This window comes from Schistocerca cancellata, chromosome 5 (genome assembly GCF_023864275.1).
Source record: "Schistocerca cancellata isolate TAMUIC-IGC-003103 chromosome 5, iqSchCanc2.1, whole genome shotgun sequence".
Classification (NCBI taxonomy): Eukaryota; Metazoa; Arthropoda; class Insecta; order Orthoptera; family Acrididae; genus Schistocerca; species Schistocerca cancellata.
In genome coordinates, this window is record NC_064630.1 from 27534131 (window position 1) to 27554088 (window position 19958).

The 19958-nt window shown below is 39.1% G+C and overlaps 1 protein-coding gene across 1 annotated transcript in view; it reads right to left on the reverse strand.

The window, feature by feature from the left end:
• Nucleotides 1–19958, reverse strand: part of LOC126187875 (putative fatty acyl-CoA reductase CG5065) — a 483618-nt gene that overhangs the window by 56865 nt on the left and 406795 nt on the right. The window contains exon 8 of the mRNA XM_049929207.1: nt 8138–8395. Within this exon, the coding sequence (XP_049785164.1) occupies nt 8138–8395 (258 nt within the window). The remainder of the gene's footprint in view (nt 1–8137; nt 8396–19958) is intronic.

Consider the following 19958-nt stretch of genomic DNA (forward strand, 5'->3'; position numbering starts at 1 on the left):
TGGCGTGTGACTATATTTCATCAAAATCGGATCACGGAAAAAATACTGTGATTTAAAATTACGTCTAAAATCGCCTGCTCGACTTAGTAGCTGGAATGTTTAATCATCATCGTATATAACACCAAAGAACTAGTAGATGGCGATTTTTTGTTTCGTAGACCACCAAAGAACCCATAAATGGCACTGTTAATCAGTGACAGATGTATTTTCGGAACTTTACGTCAGTGACGGAATTAAGTGCCGAAATCTTATCACTACGAATACAACACTGACTTTACTTAACTAGGATGTATGCGTTTACTGATTTCATTTTGCGTACTAGAAACTTAACGACATCGGTTTGTTTTTTTCGATAGCTTTTATTTGTATTCTTGTTAAGAAAAACGAATTTATTGAGTTTGCTTTGTGATTTGGGTGCCTATTCATTTCACTCTGATTTCATTTTGTTTACGAACAAAAATGCCTAGAAACGGTCGAGCCATTTTGAAAACAACAGATAACTAAAAGACCGAGGTATCTGAATCGAGTGAAGATCATGAGACAAGATTCGCTCCAGCTCGAGAACATCAGGCTTTAAGCCTTCCTTTGGAAACTCCTTCTGAAAGCGAGGTACGACGTAACTGTGACCGAGAGCGTCATGGATTACCTTGCTCATCAGGACCCTTGGCTCACAGAAGCTTAAAGTTACTTCTCTCCAACGTAGCATCGTAGAAGAGAAAAGTTTGACGGAGAGGAGAGGGGGCGCGTTAAGTTTTTATACTCTGAATCCTGCTTGTCCCTAACAGTGTACCGTTTCACGTTAACTGTGTTCAATTCCCTGTGCACCCAGGTTATGTTATGATCACAAAAGAAGCAGAATGCCAGACGATGCGTGTTGCAGGTGTGGTTCTTAGTGTCAGTTGCTTTGGCAAGGTCAGCTCTATGTGGCTCTCTCCCGTGTTAGGAAACATACAGTTTCTACATTCATGTCTCCATTCGTACTACTTTAAACGTTATATACAAAGAAGTTTTACAAGTCAAAAATAAATTCCACACACACGAAGTCTCAGGCACAGCTATAAATAAATACCCATGCTAACGGAGTTTCTAGTATTACGTAAAATGGGCAAGTGTCACCAAATGGACTTATATGAAGAGTTAAAAATTTTCATTCGTGGCACAATAGATGGTAAAGGTTACTAAATAATAAGCTAGAAAGTAATAATGTTAATTTGTTTAAAAATTGCTACAGTGCTGAATGCTTATTTTATTGAAACAGAAGTCTTTAACAAACAAAAACATATTATTTAATATGTGCCATGAATAAACATGTCTGTATAGAAGACGTGTCACATTGTGTATATTACTGTCTTAGCAATTAAAATTTGTTCATCTTAGCAGTCAACAGTCTTCAGAATGCTGTAAACATCTGAATGTGAAAGTCTTAAGTTGTGATCTGTTAATTACTACGCCCGGTGTAACAAACAACTAAATGTAAGTAAATCTACTAATGAAGTAATCTAAACAATAAACAACTTAATGAACTCTCTAAAGTAAATGTATATTTCCTGACAGGATTGTATTTCGATACAATGAACAAAATTATGCTTCAGATTAATGTAACGTTCAAGTGCTGTAATGCACCTGGTAACGGCAGCAACCAGCGGAAATGCGTCGTGCTAGTGAAATATTGATGAAAAGTGACTGAAGCAGTAGAAATTATTCCATGTATTTCACTTTAACGCTGTTTCAATGAACCATGTCAAATCAAGAAACCGCTCCTCCAGATACATCCGGTTTCCTCAACCAGGTTAAAGACGCGTGCCGAATAATAACATGTGTTCGTGCTTAATCTCTATATATAGTACTTTGTCAATCGCAACTTCCAGTCAAACTGTAAAGCGCCTCAGCAATCCCACGCGCACCTATGCTGAAACATTGCTCCTGATCTCAATGGTACCGCGTTCTTTCCTCCCAGATGATCCATGACCGACTCCCAGATTTTAGAAATTTGTTGAGTATGAGTCTTACAACCACTCAGGACTTTGCTTATAGAATAGAGAGCTCATGTCCATCCCATGGCATTACCGTCTGCTCAGCTCCTTCTAAAGTTAAAATCAACTGCACAGTTGGTGTTCCACCGGGAAGAAGCACTTCTACGTTCAATTATCAGTAACGTTCCTCTAGCTGCAGCGGTAGTCTTCTGAATACTACGACTTATTCGCCGTACATTGAAAGCCATCTGGCGTTGTTCATTACAAACAGATGTGGGCAAACTCCCCACCAACTGTTCAGAAAGGGAGCATACAGCAACCCCATGTTGGCTGAAACATATTCCGAAAATGCCGCTGACGTTCGTGCATACATCATTGTCTGCTGCACTCGTAAAATTACTTTGTGTATTAAAATCGGAATCGAATAATTACTCCTCTGACAATGCTTCTCTATCGTCTTGGAAAAGATGCAGGATGCAAGCTGACGGAGAGCTACTCTTACGAAAATGGCGAAACTGGTTAATACACGAATTGTACGTTTGTCTCTGTACACTCAAAGGCATAATCGGCAATAGTTTAAGAGGGGCAGGAATATCATGATTTGCGCGCGTAACATGTGATAGCACCTGGACTCTGAGATAACTTATTACACCAAGAGGAAGCCCGGGTCAAGGTGCGTATCTTCCAGGAGAGTCGTTGTCCCCCATCACCACCACGAGAAATATAAAGCCTGGATTGTGATGGTAGCATTAGACAATGGGACGTTTTCCTTGACACTGTGATGGAATGTCTAGATCAAAAAAATGGCTCTGAGCACTATGGGACTTAACATCTATGGTCATCAGTCCCCTAGAACTTAGAACTACTTAAACCTAACTAACCTAAGGACATCACACAACACCCAGCCATCACGAGGCAGAGAAAATCCCTGACCCCGCCGGGAATCGAACCCGTGAACCCGGGCGCGGGAAGCGAGAACGCTACCGCACGACCACGAGCTGCGGGCGGAATGTCTAGATCAATGCATTCCCTTACTGTAGATAGTTAACGTATCTGACAAGTAATTTTCTAGCAGGACAACAAATCTTTCTAAATACGCTTTACATTGGTTTGAGAATTATGATAATGAATTTCAGATTATGTCCTGCACTCTGAGGTTATGGTCAGTCACTCTGTGGAACCCGTTTAAGAATATATCGATCTCCATCTTTCAATTTAGTAAGCATCACGTCTTTAACCACAGGAACAGAATGAATTAAGTGTAGATATCCGTTATTTTCTACTTTCAGCCGAGTAAAAGAAAAAAAAAGAACACTTCAGTGCAGATTGTCTGCTTTACAAATGTAGATGAGTGCTCTTCATGCTTCGTAACTATAATGTGGCTGATCACTCCAGGCCTCATTGCCTTTGTCCGAAAGCGGCTTCTCAGTTGCCCGGAACACACCACTGCTGGAACAAAGTGTGGCAGCAAGCAGTCACAAGTTGGCCATCTCTTCAACATATTCGACAAGTAATTTAACAGGAAATACATCGACTCCGAGTGCCAACATTTTGCCCATCATTTCTAAATAACTTTAATACTTCACTGACAGATGTAGCATGCTCTGTATCAGTGAATAAATTCTGGAAAATCATAAGCAGCATTTAAACCTCGTTGTGGTAGCAATGATTTCTGTTTCTTCAGTGATTAACTGGAGAGACGATTTCATTCCACTGATCGACTTCACTTACGGTCAAAAGTTCTTGGTACTTCTTCCAGGCTCTTTAGACAAATATTTTCTCCTAAATTCATTGTAGGTTTGTCCAAGGCTGCAGTGACACAGTTAGGTTAAGACACTAACATACGTTTAAGACATACACTTTCAAAACACAAAGGCATAGCATATTTTGGTTTGTTTGTTTGATAGTTTCATTTAATAATTCAGTTTTAGTTATTTTAAAGTATGCCCCAGTGTCCTATAAATGTTACAAGTAAGGCCATCTATTAGCGGCGCATGGAACTGTTTGCATAAAGACTTTCATTTTCCTTCTGAGAAGACTTGTAATTGTGAATATTATCATTTAAAGAACACAGAAACACAAGTATGTGTAGTAAGGAAAACAAAATTGTGTAAACATTTTTATCACTTCTGAAGGAGAACTGGACTGCTTGGGCAAAGATTTTATTTATTGTACCACCATCGAGTAGACCGTCTGTGGCAAGCTGGCAGTATGGCAGTAACCTTGAATCCAGTTTCTATTAACGTTAAGGTTTCCTGGTGTTCTGTAAAGGTAAATTAAAACAATGATCTGTGTCAGGCATTTTTATTTACTCAGACGACGAATTCCGAGGGCTTACATCCTTATCTTCAAATTGATCAGTGGATTGCGTTATTTTTTGCTTCCTGGATGTAGCCACTTCTCTGTTTCGAATTCATTTCGAAGATTTTCGAGCCGAAAGAACCCTGATGTTAGTTATAAATATACATTTTCATTATTAGATCGTACACAAACGCGAAATCCATACTTACTATAAAAATAGAGGAACGTGTGTACGAGTATGTAATGTTCCAAATCACCTCCTAAATCACAGGATCGATTTCAACCAAACTTGGTACACATTTCGCTGATTATATGGAAAGAATGAGTTTAGGGCTAAGAACCACGTACCTATCAAAGGTGTGGGGGATGGGAGTGTAAAAGAAGTGAAGCTCACGAGGCACGAATTCCCAGATATTATTCATCCATTATTTGTCAATGAGAGCACGTAGTGCTTCCAACAAACTTTACACTTAATTTTAAATCTTAAGGGAACTTTTTCTCGCTGACAACCCCCATAATATAATGAAAGAAATAATAGTTATCGCTTACTACATTTTTGCTATTCATTTAGTAAAACTGCAGCATTAGCTATTACGTTTTAAGTTATTCCTTCTTCACTACTGACTGTATTCACCACACAATTTGCACACAGTATTCACATATACTATTGAATGTACCTGGAAAATTACATCATTATACAACACATAGTTCAGGGGATATGACGTCATAAAACTGAGATACGTGAAAAACTGCCGCATAATGCATGACGTTTTAATTCGTTACGTGTTTACTACTAACTACATTCGCAACATATTTCGCAGACAGTACCCAAATACACCACTGAATGTTCCTGCAAAACTGTATCATTGCACGACACATGGTTCAAGAGATACAAGCTTCGTGAAAGCGAAACTGCAAGGCGAATTTCGCTAGACATGCAGTAGAAATATGTGTACAAATTCGAGTGAGATGTGGTAAATAGTTGTGAAATGTTTGTGACATGTGCGTACTCTGGCAAAGACGAGGGTAAAAAGCTTCTCCTGAATCGATTTCAACCAAACTCGGTACATACTTGTACATTACTTATTATCTGGAAAGAAATACTGTTGGGGTAAGAACCACTTGCCTGCTATAGGAATGGCGCAGATCTCTTTGTGAAGATGTGAGAAGTTGGGGAGAAGGAGTTGGAGAGAGAGGGGAGGGAGCGGGGAGATGGACACAGAGAGGGGGAAGAGGAGGTGGAGGGAACTGGGGGAGGAGGAAATGGACAACGAAGGGAAGAGGATGAGGTGTATGAAGAGAAGAGGAAGGATGAGATGGACGGAAGAGGCGGAGGAGGCGATGGACAAAGAGAGAGAGGAGATGGGAATTGGGTTAGATGGGGTGACGAGACGAACTTAATGGGGGGGGGGGGGGGGGAAGGAAGAGGTGGACTAATAGAAGATTGGAATAAATACATACCCAGGCAATTGTTAATAGATTACCTACCTAACATCAGAGGACGTCATGTCCACGCCCAGAGAAGTACACTGAAGATCCAAGGAATCGTACACCCATCAAATATCGTGTAGGCCACCGCGAACACGCACAAGTGCAGCAACATGACGTGGCATAAATCCGTAAGAGTACGAGAGGGTGGAGATCTCTTCTGAACAGCACGTTACAAGGCATCCCAGGTATGTTGAATAACGTTCATGTTTGGGGAGCTTGGTGGCCAGCGGAAGTGTTTAAACTCAGAAGAGTGTTTCTGAAGCCAGTCTGTAACAATTCTGAAGGTGTGGGGTGTCGCATAGTCCTGCTGAAATTGGCCAAGTCCGTCGGGATCCACAATGGACATGGATGGATGCAGGCGATCAGACAGGATGCTTACGTAAGTGTCACCTGTCAGAGCTGTATCTAGACGTATCAGGGGTCCCACATCACTCCATCTGCAGATGCCCCACACTATTACAGAGCCTCCACGAGCTTGAACACTCCCCTGCCCACAAGCAGGGTCCACGGATTCATGAGGTTTCCCCCATTCCCGTACACGTCGATCCTTTCGATACAATTTGGAACGAGAATCGTCCGACCAGACAACGTTTCCAGTCATCAACAGTCCGCTGTCGGTGTTGTCTTCGGCATCGAAAGCCCATATTGTTGATGTTTAGTCGAATGGCTCAAATGGCTCTGAGCACTATGCGACTTAACTTCTGAGGTCATCAGTCGCCTAGAACTTAGAACTAATTAAACCTAACTAACCTAAGGACATCACACACATCCATGCCCGAGGCAGGATTCGAACCTGCGACCGTAGCGGTCGCTCGGCTCCAGACTGTAGCGCCTAGAACCGCACGGCCACTCCGGCCGGCTTAGTCGAATGGTTCGAACGCTGACACAGCATTGAAATTTGCAGCAATTTGTGGAAGAGTTGCACTTCTGTGACGTTGAACGATTCTCTTCCGGCGTCGTTGGTCCCGTTCTTGCAGGGTATTTTTCCGACCGCAGCGTTGTCGGACATTTGATGTTTTACCGTACACCCGATATTCATAGTACATTCGTGAAATAGTCGTACGGGAAAATCCCCACTTCATCACTACTTCGGAGATGCTGTGTCCCATCGCTCGTGTGCCGACTAGAGCACCGCGTTCAAACTCGCTTAAATCTTGATAACCTGCCATTGTAGTATCGGTAAGCGATCTAACAACTGCACCAGACACTTGTTGTCTTATATAGACGTTGCCGGCCGCAGCGCCGTATTCTGCCTGTTTATATATCTCTGTGTTTGAATATGCATGCCTTTACGAGTTTCTTTGGCGCTTCAGTGTACAGGGTGATTCAAAAAGAATACCACAACTTTAGGAATTTAAAACTCTGCAACGACAAAAGGCAGAGCTAAGCACTATCTGTCGGCGAATTAAGGGAGCTATAAAGTTTCATTTAGTTGTACATTTGTTCGTTTGAGGCGCTGTTGACTAGGCGTCAGCGTCAGTTGATGCTAAGATGGCGACCGCTCAACAGAAAGCTTTTTGTGTTATTGAGTACGGCAGAAGTGAATCGACGACAGTTGTTCAGCGTGCATTTCGAACGAAATATGGTGTTAAACCTCCTGATAGGTGGTGTATTAAACGTTGGTATAAACAGTTTACAGAGAATGGGTGTTTGTGCAAAGGGAAAAGTTCTGGACGGCCGAGAACGAGTGATGAAAATGTAGCACGCATCCAGCAAGCATTTGTTCGCAGCCCAGGAAAATCGACTCGCAGAGCTAGCAGAGAGCTGCAAATTCCACAATCAACTGTATGGAGAGTGCTACGAGAAAGGTTAGTTATGAAACCTGAACGTCAACTACCCGAGGCGATGGATCGGCCGCCAGGCAGCCCGTGACAGAGCACTTCATCACTGGCCTCCAAGAAGCCCTGATCTTACCCCCTGCGATTTTTTCTTATGGGGGTATGTTAAGGATATGGTGTTTCGGCCACCTCTCCCAGCCACCATTGATGATTTGAAACGATAAATAACAGCAGCTATCCAAACTGTTACAGAGAGTGTGGAACGAGTTGGAGTATCGGGTTGGAAGGGGGCATATTGAACATCTCTGAACTTGTTTTTGAGTGAAAAAAAAACCTTTTTAAATACTCTTTGTAATGATGTATAACAGAAGGTTATATTATGTTTCTTTCATTAAATACACATTTTTAAAGTTGTGGTATTCTTTTTGAATCACCCTGTATTATAGGAAGTGATAAAGTGCGCGCGTGTGTGTGTGTGTGTGTGTGTGTGTGTGAAACGATTGGTATGAATAGTGAGAAGTAATGCGCCACGTGGTGTCACGCAGCAGGAGTTAGAGTGAGGCAGAGACAGAGAGGGGTGGTGGGTGTACTGACATGCGGATGTTGCGTCGGCAGCGCGGCAGGGAGGCGGGGTCCTCGTGGAAGCAGTAGAAGCGCGCGCCCAGGGACGCCGTCACCAGGTACTCGTACGGCTCGATGGGCACCATGTCCATGTCGAAGCGGCGCTTGTCCTCGGCGTTGAGGCCGGTGTAGAGCGCCAGGAAGCGCTCGTTGCGGAAGTTCCACTCGCGCGTCGTGAAGTACTGCAGCAGCTCCAGCCCGTCCGAGATGCGCCGCTGCAGCCGCACCATGCTGCCAACACAGAGCCGCAGTCAGCCGCGCGCCTGCCACTCTGCCGACACACTCCACGTCAACATGGGCCGCCGCATCGCGCACACAGGCCGAGCGGGGAAAAAAAAAAAACAAAAAAACAAAAAAGCGCGGAGTGCGGTGCAGCTGCACTGCAGACAGCGTATACAATCCTACATATAGCAGGTGAAAAAAATATTGGGATGCTTCAGTATTGAACCTTTCGAGTTTTTTTTCCGGGGATGAAACACTAAAGCACTGTTTTGAAACATGTATATCATACAATGCAATGTTTAAATCTCAAACGATGAACGAATTTTTAAAATAAAATATGCTCTGTGTCTAGTAAAGGAAAAACGTAAATCACAGTAGAAAGTATTCTTTATATATTCTCTAAAAATAGATGCCCTTTTTCGTAGCCCGTATGGGAACAAATAGAGAGGGTAATACCAAGTACAAAACTCCACACAATCAGAAAGAACGTTCAGCATACTCTGTATAAATAAAAATATAAATTTTCACTTGCTCGAAATCGTTAATCTCGGGAATGCTCTTCATAGTGTTACCAAAAACCTCAATATGTAGAAAGTATTCTTTAGATACTCTCTAAAAATAGATTCCCTTTTTCGTAGCATGTGTGGGAACAAATAGAGAGGTTAATACCAAATACAAAACTCCACACAATCACAAAGAAAGTTCAGAAAATCTGTATAAATAAAAATGTAAATTTTGACTTGTTCGAAATCGTTAATCTCCGAAAGTTCTTCATAGTGTTACCAAAAACTTCAATATGTCCCTCTACGATTTACTTCAAACTTCTGCATTTTACTGTAACGCAACGTTTAGACACATATAAAGATATACAAGGGTTGCCCAGAAAGTAATGCACCACATTTTTTTTTCTCGGCCGAAAACAATGCAAAGAATGCGAAACGTTACGTATGAATTATTTGAAGTGTCCTGAATGAGCGCGCCAAGTTTCCGTCACTTCCGACAGATAGCGTAGCTGCAGGACAGTTTCAAAATTGCCTCTGTAGTTGACGTACGTTACAAGCAACGTGCCGTCATTGAATTTCTCACAGCAGAAACAAACTATGGGGAACGCACGTGCAAATTCTACGGATCATCTGCTGTCAACACAAGTACAGTTTAGTAGCTGGGCACGGAGGGTGAGGTCATGAGAAGGCGGCCTAGTGCTTAGCCCAATACGCTGTTTTACCCGCAGAAGGTAAGTAACATCAAAGCTATTCCACAAACACTTGGTCTCATGTTGTTTGTCTTCAATTTAGATAATACTGTAAACTTATTTACGTTATTCGCTTATTGTTTGCTGAGCACTTGTTAATAATATTTTATGTGTTATATGACACTTTATTCTCAAACTGTTCCATAACGTGCTTTTAATTTAATATCTAGATCCCTTTTTAACAGAGGTAAAACTCTGCAAGACAGCGGAGAACATGAAGCCACGTAGTGTGGGAGCAACCATTCAGCCCAGCGGAGCCAGTTGAAATATTTGTCGAAACCTTAGTAAGAGGTTTCTGCTTGGCTCATAGTGATCCTAGGGTGTGCTAAGTAGTTCAACTGGCACCTCACACAAACTATGAAACTGCATTATAATAAAGTACGATGAATGCAGGTTTTGACTTTATTCCAAATGTGTCGGTTTGATGGGTTATGCCATGCAAATTATGTTTTGTTTTATTTCATTTTTATTTTAGTTCTGTTCATTAAACCACTGTTGGTTGTTTTCTATTTATATCTTAACAGTGTTACATCTGGTATGTATTTCACACATTTGAAAATGGCCACCCAGATGTACAAGGGCGTTTCAGTAAGTAATACAACACATTTTTTTCTCGGCCAGTTTCGTCTGGAAAAGTACTGAATTTGTTGTAGGACATCGTGGAATATTCCCGTTTCAGCCGCTATACTTTCTCAAAATTCCAGTAGGTGGCGGCGCCGTATATAGCCTTCAAAATTGCGTGTCTAACGCAGGTGCGTTCCAAGTAGAGATCTGTCGCTGAGTTTCTTTTGGCGGAAAACCAGAGCATCGCAAACATCCATAGCACTTGTAGAATGCCTACAGGGCCCATGTAGTGAACAAAGGCACGGCGTGTTATTGGGCGAGGTGTCTGTCATCGTCACAACAAGGTCACGTAAACCTGTCTGATCTCCCGCGTGCAGGACGGCCGTACACAGCTGTGTCTCTGACAACGTTGTAACGTGCGGACACTCTCATTCTAGGTGATCGAGGATCACAATCAAACATTTCGCTGCTCAGCTGGACGTTTCTGTTGATAGTGCTGAGAGTTGGGGTCCTCAAAGGTGTGTGCCCGCTGAGTTCCTCTCCGCCTCACAGAAGACCAGGAAGAGCAATGAAGGACCATCTGTGTGCACTTGCTTGCGCATTACGAGGCTGATCGTGACTGTTTTTTGTTGAAAATCGTCGCTGGTGACGAAACATGAGTTCATCACTTTGAACCGCAACAAAACGCCAATCCATCAAGTGACACCATACCACCTCTTCTCTGAAGAAAGAGTCCAAAGCCGCACCCTCGGCCGGTAAAGAAATGGCGACCGTCCTCTGGGACACTGAAGGAGTTGTTCTGTTTGTAGTTCCTTTATAGCACAACGATAAACTCTGAAGTGACTGTGCTACCCTCAGTAAATTGAAGAAACGACCTCAGCGTGTTCGTCGCCACAGAAATACAAACGAACTTCTCCTTCCGTATGACAACACAAGGCCTTACACATGTCTGCGCACCCGAGAGGTGCTTACAAAACTTCATTGGACTGTTCTTCCTCATTCATCCCTCAGCCTGGATCTCGCACCTTCAGACTTCTATCTGCTTAGACCAATGAAGAATTTACTCCGCTCGTAGCACTACGTGGATGATGGGGAGGCTATTGATACAGAATGACGATGGGTCCGACACCGCCCAGTACAGTGATACCATTCGAGCGTACAGTCCCTCCCAGAAAGGTGCCGTAAGGCCGTCGCATTGAATGGAGTTTACTTTGAAAAACATGGTTCTGTAGACAAACGAGTGAGGAATAATATGTTGTACTCGAATCCTGAATAAAACTAAGCTGCTTTCAGCAAAAAAATGTGTTGCATTACTTACCGAATACCCTCGTAGGCGTGCAGCGGTGAAAAAGACAAAATAAAAGGATGTTCCTCATCCATGTTACGACAACCATTACTATCATTCATTGAACCCAAAAATTCCGTTTTCTGTAAGGGAAAGGCATAGTTCTTATTTCGAATGAGATCCTGATGCATTAGTGACGAGAAGTTGCGAATCAGACACATGATTTGTCAAATATGTTGTGTTTTCGTTGCTAACGGATCGTAGTATTTTGGCGATGTTTGCATCGTGAAAGCACGGAGATGTCGTTTGGACCCTGTCTTGTACAGGTTTTGGAAGTCAAGAAGCAGGACAGTTACAGACCACTGCCTCAGTACTTCTGGGTGTATGATCCACGGTCATTTGAACATCTTGAACGATGGCTTCGAAATACAAGACACGTTCCTTGTAGGCGAGCCCGAGGTCGAGCAAAGAATGGAAGAGAAAGAACAGTCCAATGAAGTTTTGTGAGCACCTTTTGGGTGTGCAAATATGTGTGAGGCCTTGCATTGTCACAGAGAAGTTCGTTTGGATTTTTGTGGCGACGATCACGCTAAAGTCAATTTCCTGAATGTAGCACAGTACACTTCAGAGTTGATCGTTGCACAATGAAGGCAGTACTAACAGAACAACCCCTTCAGAGTCACAGAAGACGGTCGCCATCACTTTGCTGGCCGAGGGTGCGGCTCTGAACTTTACTTCAGAGAAGAGGTGGTGTGGCGCCACTGCAGGGATTGGAGTTCTGCTTTTCGTTCAAAGCACTGAACTCATCTTTCATCGCTGATGACGATTTTTAAGAAAAAAATTGTCACAGTCAGCCTCATAACACAAGCAGTTCCCCGCACCTGTGAGTAACCCAAATGGTTGGCGAGTGTGTCAACACCACCCACAGAGACGTCCAGCTGAGCAGCGAAATGTTTGACTGTGATTCTTCGATCACCGAAAATGAGAGCGTCTGCATGTCCAAACGTTGGAGGAGACACAGTTGTGTGATGCCAGTTGGCACGCAGGATATCGGACAGATAAATGAACCATACCAGAAATGGCATAAAGGGCATTATCTGCACTGCAGTATGCTCGCCTTTTTACATAACTACCTGCACAGCGTATAGCTGACTCAGTTCTGTAGTTGTCGTGAATCAGAGGCCGACGGCAACAAAGTGATAACTACAGAGAGGTATAAAAATGTAAAAAGAAGTACGCCTGGAAATCCCCACTGTGCAATAAAATGTTTTATTTTCCTGTCATTACTTTAAAATGTATAGAAGTGCAATCTTGATTGTCCTTTCCTGCAGCTAACAGGATGACTAAATGGACTTTCGAACATAGATTCAACTGAGTACAACAGTACACTCTATAAATTATTGGAATGAAGAAGCCGCATGATTACATCTCATTGGCTGCATTCTCCACGATGATAGTAGAAGTGGGTAGGTTGGGTGCACTAGGGGATTATTTACTGACATTTTCTATTTTCTTGTAAGTCGATAGGTTGACCGCACTAGGGGATTATTTACTGAGCAAACCCAACCCACCATAAAAATAAGATATAAAAAATTAAATCCACACAATGAACTCCAGATTGTGAAATGCATCATAATTATTTTTAGTTCTCTTCATTCCTTTATACTTTAGTTTCACATTACCATCTCCAAAAAATTGAAAATCCTAGTTACTAATTATTTTGTTAAACCTGCCTAGTAAAAAAATTAAATTTATTATCAAGCTCCATACAAATTTTCTCCCCATATCTAGTTTTTAAATGTTCAAAATCAGTAATGTAATACAGTTCATTTACTCCTAGCTCACTAGAAGAACTGCTTGTATTATTCAGCTTCTTCAGTAGAGTATACATTTATATAGAATAAAAATGCAGTAGATAAATTAAAACTCAATAGCACTCTGTATATGGACTATCATTTGGTTTGAGATATTCGGGATAATAGGCTTTATTTCTTCTTAAAATTCCAATGTCCAAATATTTGGACTCTGGAATTCCTTTTAAAAATCCACAGGCTAAAAATTTAGGCCCTCGAATTCAAGGAACGTGAAATTCCTTACTTTTTTAAAACCCCATTTTATTTGTTTAATGTTTTAAGTTGCTGTTATGCTGGCCACTAAAATTCTAAAGCACTCTGTTAATTTTCCATGCGCTAAATATTTAGAGCCTGGAATTATATCTAAAATATCCTTAATAGTGCGTCATTATGATTACAATTTCTTTTTCATGAAGTACGTATTGTACTGCAAACTCATAACTGAGATAAAAAATACACAGTAAAAATACTAGTGATAGGAAGAAAATTAAGAGTGTAAATATTTTACCTATACAACTGTCTATACCACAGCAACAAGAAAGCGGATTCATTTATTAAGGAATATTTTTAATTAATCTAATGAAAAAATTGTCTCAATAAATGGAAGTGTAGAAGAAGTCTAAGAAATGTGAAGTGGAGAAGTCAACTGATAACTTTGATTCACTTATGAAACTTCCTGGCAGATCAAAACTGTGTGCCGGACCGAGACTCGAACTCAGGAACTTTGCCTTTCGCGGGCAAGTGCTCTACCAACTGAGCTACCCAAGGACGACTCACGCCCCGTCCTCACAGCTTCAGTTCTGCCAGTACCTTGTCTCCTACCTTCCAAACTTTACAGAAGCTCTTCTGCGAAACTTGCAGAACTAGCACTCCTCAAAGAAAGGATATGGCGGAGACATGGGTTAGCCACAGCCGGGGGGGATGTTTCCAGAATGAGATGTTTGCTCTGCAGCAGAGTGTGCGCTGATAAGAAACTTCCTGGCAGATCAAAACTCAATTGGTACTTGCCCGTGAAAGGCGAAGGTCCCGAGTTCGAGTCTCGGTCCTGTACACAGTTTTGATCTGCCAGGAAGTTTCATAGCAGCGCACACTTTGCTGCAGAGTGAAAATCTCATTCTGGAAACACGCCCCAGGCTATGGCTAAGCCATGTCTCTGCCATATCCTTTCTTTCAGGAGTGCTAGTTCTGCAAGGTTCGCAGGTAAGCTTCTGTAAAGTTTGGAAGGTAGGAGGCGAGGTACTGGCAGCACTGAAGCTTTGAGGACGGGGTTTGAGTCGTGCTTGTGTAGCTGTGTAGCTCAGTTAGTAGAGCAGTTGCCCGCGAAATTCAAAGGTCCCGAGTTCGAGTCTCGGTCCAGCACACAGTTTTGATCTGCCAGGAAGTTTCATATCAGTGCACACTCCGCTGCAGAGTGAAAATCTCATTCTGGTTTTAATTCATTTAAATATACAAAGGATAAACATTCACATATGTGTAAGGAATGCTACAAAATGCTTAGAAGAAATACATATAATACGAAAAAAGAACATTTTAAACAGTTCATACCAAATTGTAAGAATCCGTTGGAAAAATTTAAGGACATGAAAAATTTTCTTTGTTTTTACAATCAGCAGTAGTTAAATAGAGAAAAACATAGTTAACCACATTGTAAATAATGTATTGGTTGTGAAGAAATTAAAGATTTGAGTTGTTTTTACTGAAGTCATACATCTAGGCACAAGCTCTCAAGTAGATGTAAGATTTGTCAACAAGAAGATATGCGAAAAAAAATAGTGTGCAAGTGTGGAAAAGAAATAGTTAAAAGTGGTCTCAATGAACATTTTCAGACATATAGACACATTAGAATAACTGACAATGAAATCACTACATTTTGCTAAGCTAATGTTTTCTGTTCTTAAGTAAGTGGAAGCCTCTCTGAGAGAGTTTACTATCACCCAACTTCGTGATTATTGCAGAAGGAATAATTTACAAGTTTACAGCAGATTTAGAAAAGATGATTTAATTAATTTAATTATTTCACATAATTGACTTCCGCAAATTTTTCAAAATTCTAATGAAAAAATTTTCCTAATAAAAGAGAATAGAATGGAATCCTCAGTGAGAGATTTTCAGTCGCTCAAATTCGTGATTATTCGAGAAGGAATAATTTAAAAGTTTATAGCACATTTAGAAAAGATGATTTAATTTATTTAATCGGTTCAAATAATTTACCTCCTCCTACAAGGACTCTAGAGAATTTGAAAGTAAGTGAATGCAATGCTAGAGCTAAAAATCTTGGTATTAATGCATACAGTAAATTAAAGAAATCAAAGTTAGTTAATGCTATTGGGTTACAGGAGTTTCAATTTCATCCATAATTATTCCAGAAAACTAGATTAAGGCCAAAATGAATACCTAATATAAATTATTTTACAGATTTGAAGATGGTGTTATTGAAAAAGCTTGGCCACTGAGACAAGAAAAAATTGTGAGACTAAATGAAATGTATTCATTCAGTAGCAAACTATTTGAGCAAGAAAAAGAGACTGAGACAACTAAAAAGCATTTATCTGAGATTAAAGAAATAAGACTGAGATTTAATGAAAAATTTAAAGCTTGGTCTGCTGGCTACAAAATCGTTTTTAATGATGTCAGTACTGTCAGTGATAAACAGGTTATATAGCGAAAGTACTCGATTCTATGGTTGATAGCTAAAAAGACAACTAATTTCAGGAAAGAAGATAAGTTGATAATAACAAGCAACAATTCAAAAACGTTTTATCCAATTTCCACAGCATATAAAGCATCAGATAAGACTCGAGAATCTGTTCAAGTTTTGTGCAATAAAATGAGAGATATGTTGACATCTGATGAGACTGTTGATATATTAGATACCTCATTTAACATTCAGATGATAGCTGTTCCTAGAGGCCTAGGTGGTTGAGGTAAAAAAAATAATAAATGTAGCTGAAGACAGAAAGACTAAAACATGTATCACAGGAATTAATAACAATGATAATTTGTGTTGTCCTAGTGCAGTAATTGTGGCATTAACATACCATACAAATAACATTTTTAGTGGAGAACTAACTACAAATCAGATTAAGAAAATCGGAGTAGGAGATAAACAGAGATTACAAATAGAGCTAACTGACATTATGTAATCAGTTGGGTGAATACAATGAAGAAGGGTTTACTCTAGATGACATTAGAAATGTTGAATAATTGTTGGATCTTCAAATAAATGTTGTATGTACTGAGAATTTCAATTCAGTTATCTATAGTCGTCCTGAGAAAGAAATAAAGATATATCTGTATAAAGATCACAACTATATTTATGTAATTAACAATATGACAGTTTTCCTAGAATCAATGTATTTCTGTAACATATGCAACAAACCATATAACAACAAGGACCAACACAGATGTAAAATAGAGGAAACTTTGCATATTATTCAAAAGGGCAGAATATGAAAGTGTAGAAAACAAGACTATTTGTGAAAAGTGCAACAGATACTGTTACAATGAATAATGCTTCAAAAATCACGAAGAAGTTTGTGATACAGCTTATAAATGTGAAGGATGCAGAAAGATTAGTTTGAGATCTAAAGAACATAAATGTGGCTTTGAACTTCGCAGGAATTATAAACAAGTAGTGAAAACTGGAAATCATAAATGTTACAGGCAATACAAATTGCGAAAGGAGGTATCTGTGAAAGAAAATTTAGTAAGGATTTTATAGTATGAGGTTGCTCAAATTGTAATGAAGAAGGTTGTTATGTTAATAGAGAATTCCAAAATTATTATGTTTACCAGTGCTTTGAATGCAATAAAATAGTTGCTGGTAAACAGTTTAAATGCTGTGAAGATGGATTTCCTAAGAGGGTGAACTGCATGTATACTGAGAGTTACGTGTGTTTTGACTCTGAAGCAACTCAAGAAAGTGGAACACATATTCCAAATCTCATAACTGTTCACAGTTTTAATGGAGATACTTTTTATAAATTTAAGACAAATGATGAATTCTGTTGTTGGATGATATCTGAAAAAACAGTTACCACACATTCATAGCTCACTATACAAAAGGTTACAATTCCCAATTTATTTTGAAGCACTGTGTTGAAAATACAATAAAGCCATATATCATCTACACAGGAACTAAACTGATGTTGGAGATCAAACAGATAGGCATAAAAATTAAAGATAGCAGTAACTTTGTCCTAGGTCCTATTAGTAGTTTTCCAATAACTTTTGATTTGAAAGAATTGAAGGAAGACTACTTCCCTCATTTGCTCAATACACAAGAAAATGAAAATTACATAGGACATATTCCAGATGCTCAGTATTATTGTGTTGATATTGTCAAGCCAAAAGATTGAGAAGCATTTCTCAAACGGCACAGGTCAAGAGTTAAAGAAAATTATGTGCTCAATATGCAGAAAGAAATTAAGGAATACTGTAATTCTGATGTAGATATTTTGAGGAGAGGTTGTTTAGAACTGAGAAAACAGTTTCTAGAAATAGCTAATATAGACCTGTTTTGTTATTTAAACACTGCTGGAGTTTGCATGGCTGTTTACAGATCTAAATCTTTACCTGAAAATATAATTGTTGTTTTGGATAAAGAACAGAAAGGGAATTATAGTAAAGAATACATAGCCTGGTTAAACAGCTGAAACAATAACAATATCTCACATGCTCTTAATGGCGGTGAAGTAACAATACCTGGTGCAAAAGTAGATGGATTTGATAAAGCAACCAATACTCTTTACCAATACTGTTGTTCTTTCTGGCATGGTTGTAAAAATGTTTTAAAAGTGAGATGATTAACAATAAAAATAAAGAAACAATGGATGACCTTATTGAAAAGACATTAACAAGAAGCACAGAAATACAAAATGCTGGATACAATTTAGTAGAGATGTGGGAATGTGACTGGCTTAACTCAGCAGAGTATAAAAAACTTAAAAAATTGAAACAGTTACCAGAAGTTGTTGAACCATCGAATCCAAGAGTTGTTTTTTATGGAGGTCAAACAAATGCAATAAAATTAAGAGCTAAAGCTGATGGTGTCAACACAAAAATAGGTCATGATGATATATGCAGCCTTAATCTAACTGTACAATATTATGATTATTATCCTGAGCAACATGAAACTAGAATATGTAGTCCACAGATATTATACTAAAAATAGTATAGATTTATAAAATGTAAAGTATTGGCGCCTTGAGGATTGTATCACCCTGTTTTTCCTGTAAGAATAAATGAAAAACTACTATTTCTTTTATGTGTCAAATGTTCAGAAGAAAAAATAAGTAAATGCAATCACAGCGATGAAGGAAGAAGTTTTATTGGATCTTGGGTAACAGATGAAGAAAAGTTGGTTGTAGAAAAGGGATAAAATATTTTAGATGTCTATGAAGTATGGGATTTTAGAAGTAATCTAATATGTTTAAAAATCACATGAAAAACTTTTTGAAAATAAAAATAGAAACCAGTCCACTTAATTTTGAACGTGATGAAGAGTATATCAAAACAGTTGAAGAGAAATTGGATATTGACTTGGATTGTGACAGAATAAAGGAAAATCCTGGTATGCAAGATGTTGCTCAGGTATGTCTTATTCATTGTGAGGAAAATTTGGGCAAACAGAAAATATGAGTAAAACTGAGTGTGTCACAGATTTACAGCAACTTTATGAGACACTAGATAATTTGCATGCAAAAACACATAGCACAAATGAGGTACAATTTTTAGGATTATTATGTGGAAAACAATGTAGCCACAAAAATGTTCATTTATCCATTCACTACATCAAATGCGAGACTTAGATTGTATGATACTGATTGTATGACATAGATTCTGTAGTATATATTGATGATGTCAAAGTCAATTTAGAGAAAGGCTGTAAATTGGGTGAATGGCCAGATGAGTTAGAAGATAATAAATGGATTGCAAATTAGGCTTTGACTGGACCAAATAGTTATTATTATGAGAAAAACGATGAAAGTTCTGCATTGAAAGCAAAAGGATTCATATTAAATTACCAGAATATTCCAAAGTTGAAAGGTGAATCTATGATAAGACTAATAGAGAGATACTGTTAGAGTACAATCAGATAACTATACATGTTGATAGTAAAATTTATTCATCAAACAGGTTAAGAAATAATTCTCATTTCACTATGATAAAACAGTTGTTCTAGAAAATTATGATATGATGTGCACATTAAAAATTAAATAATTTATCTATATCTTCTAATGTAAAGAAAAACATTCATACCACATTTGTTAAACAAATAGAATAAATTAATCACTTTCCTTTTCTTATGTTCTCCGATGTCTAACTTTTTGGTTATAGAGTGAAAAACTGTTAAAAATTATGAGTACACTATAATGTCATATTGCAATTTTTTGGTAAATTATTTATATTTAAAATTATGATTTGCTATTACTTTTACAGTCATAGAAAAGAGAGAATCTGAGTTTTCTATTTCCCCTCATATTTCTATATCACTTAATTTTACATCATGATTCCACCTTCTCAAATGTGCTATAGTTAAAGAAGTTTTAAATATTCATTACAAATATTGCATACAACTTGACTCTCTTGTGGTTTATTATTTGTATCGACAAAAAT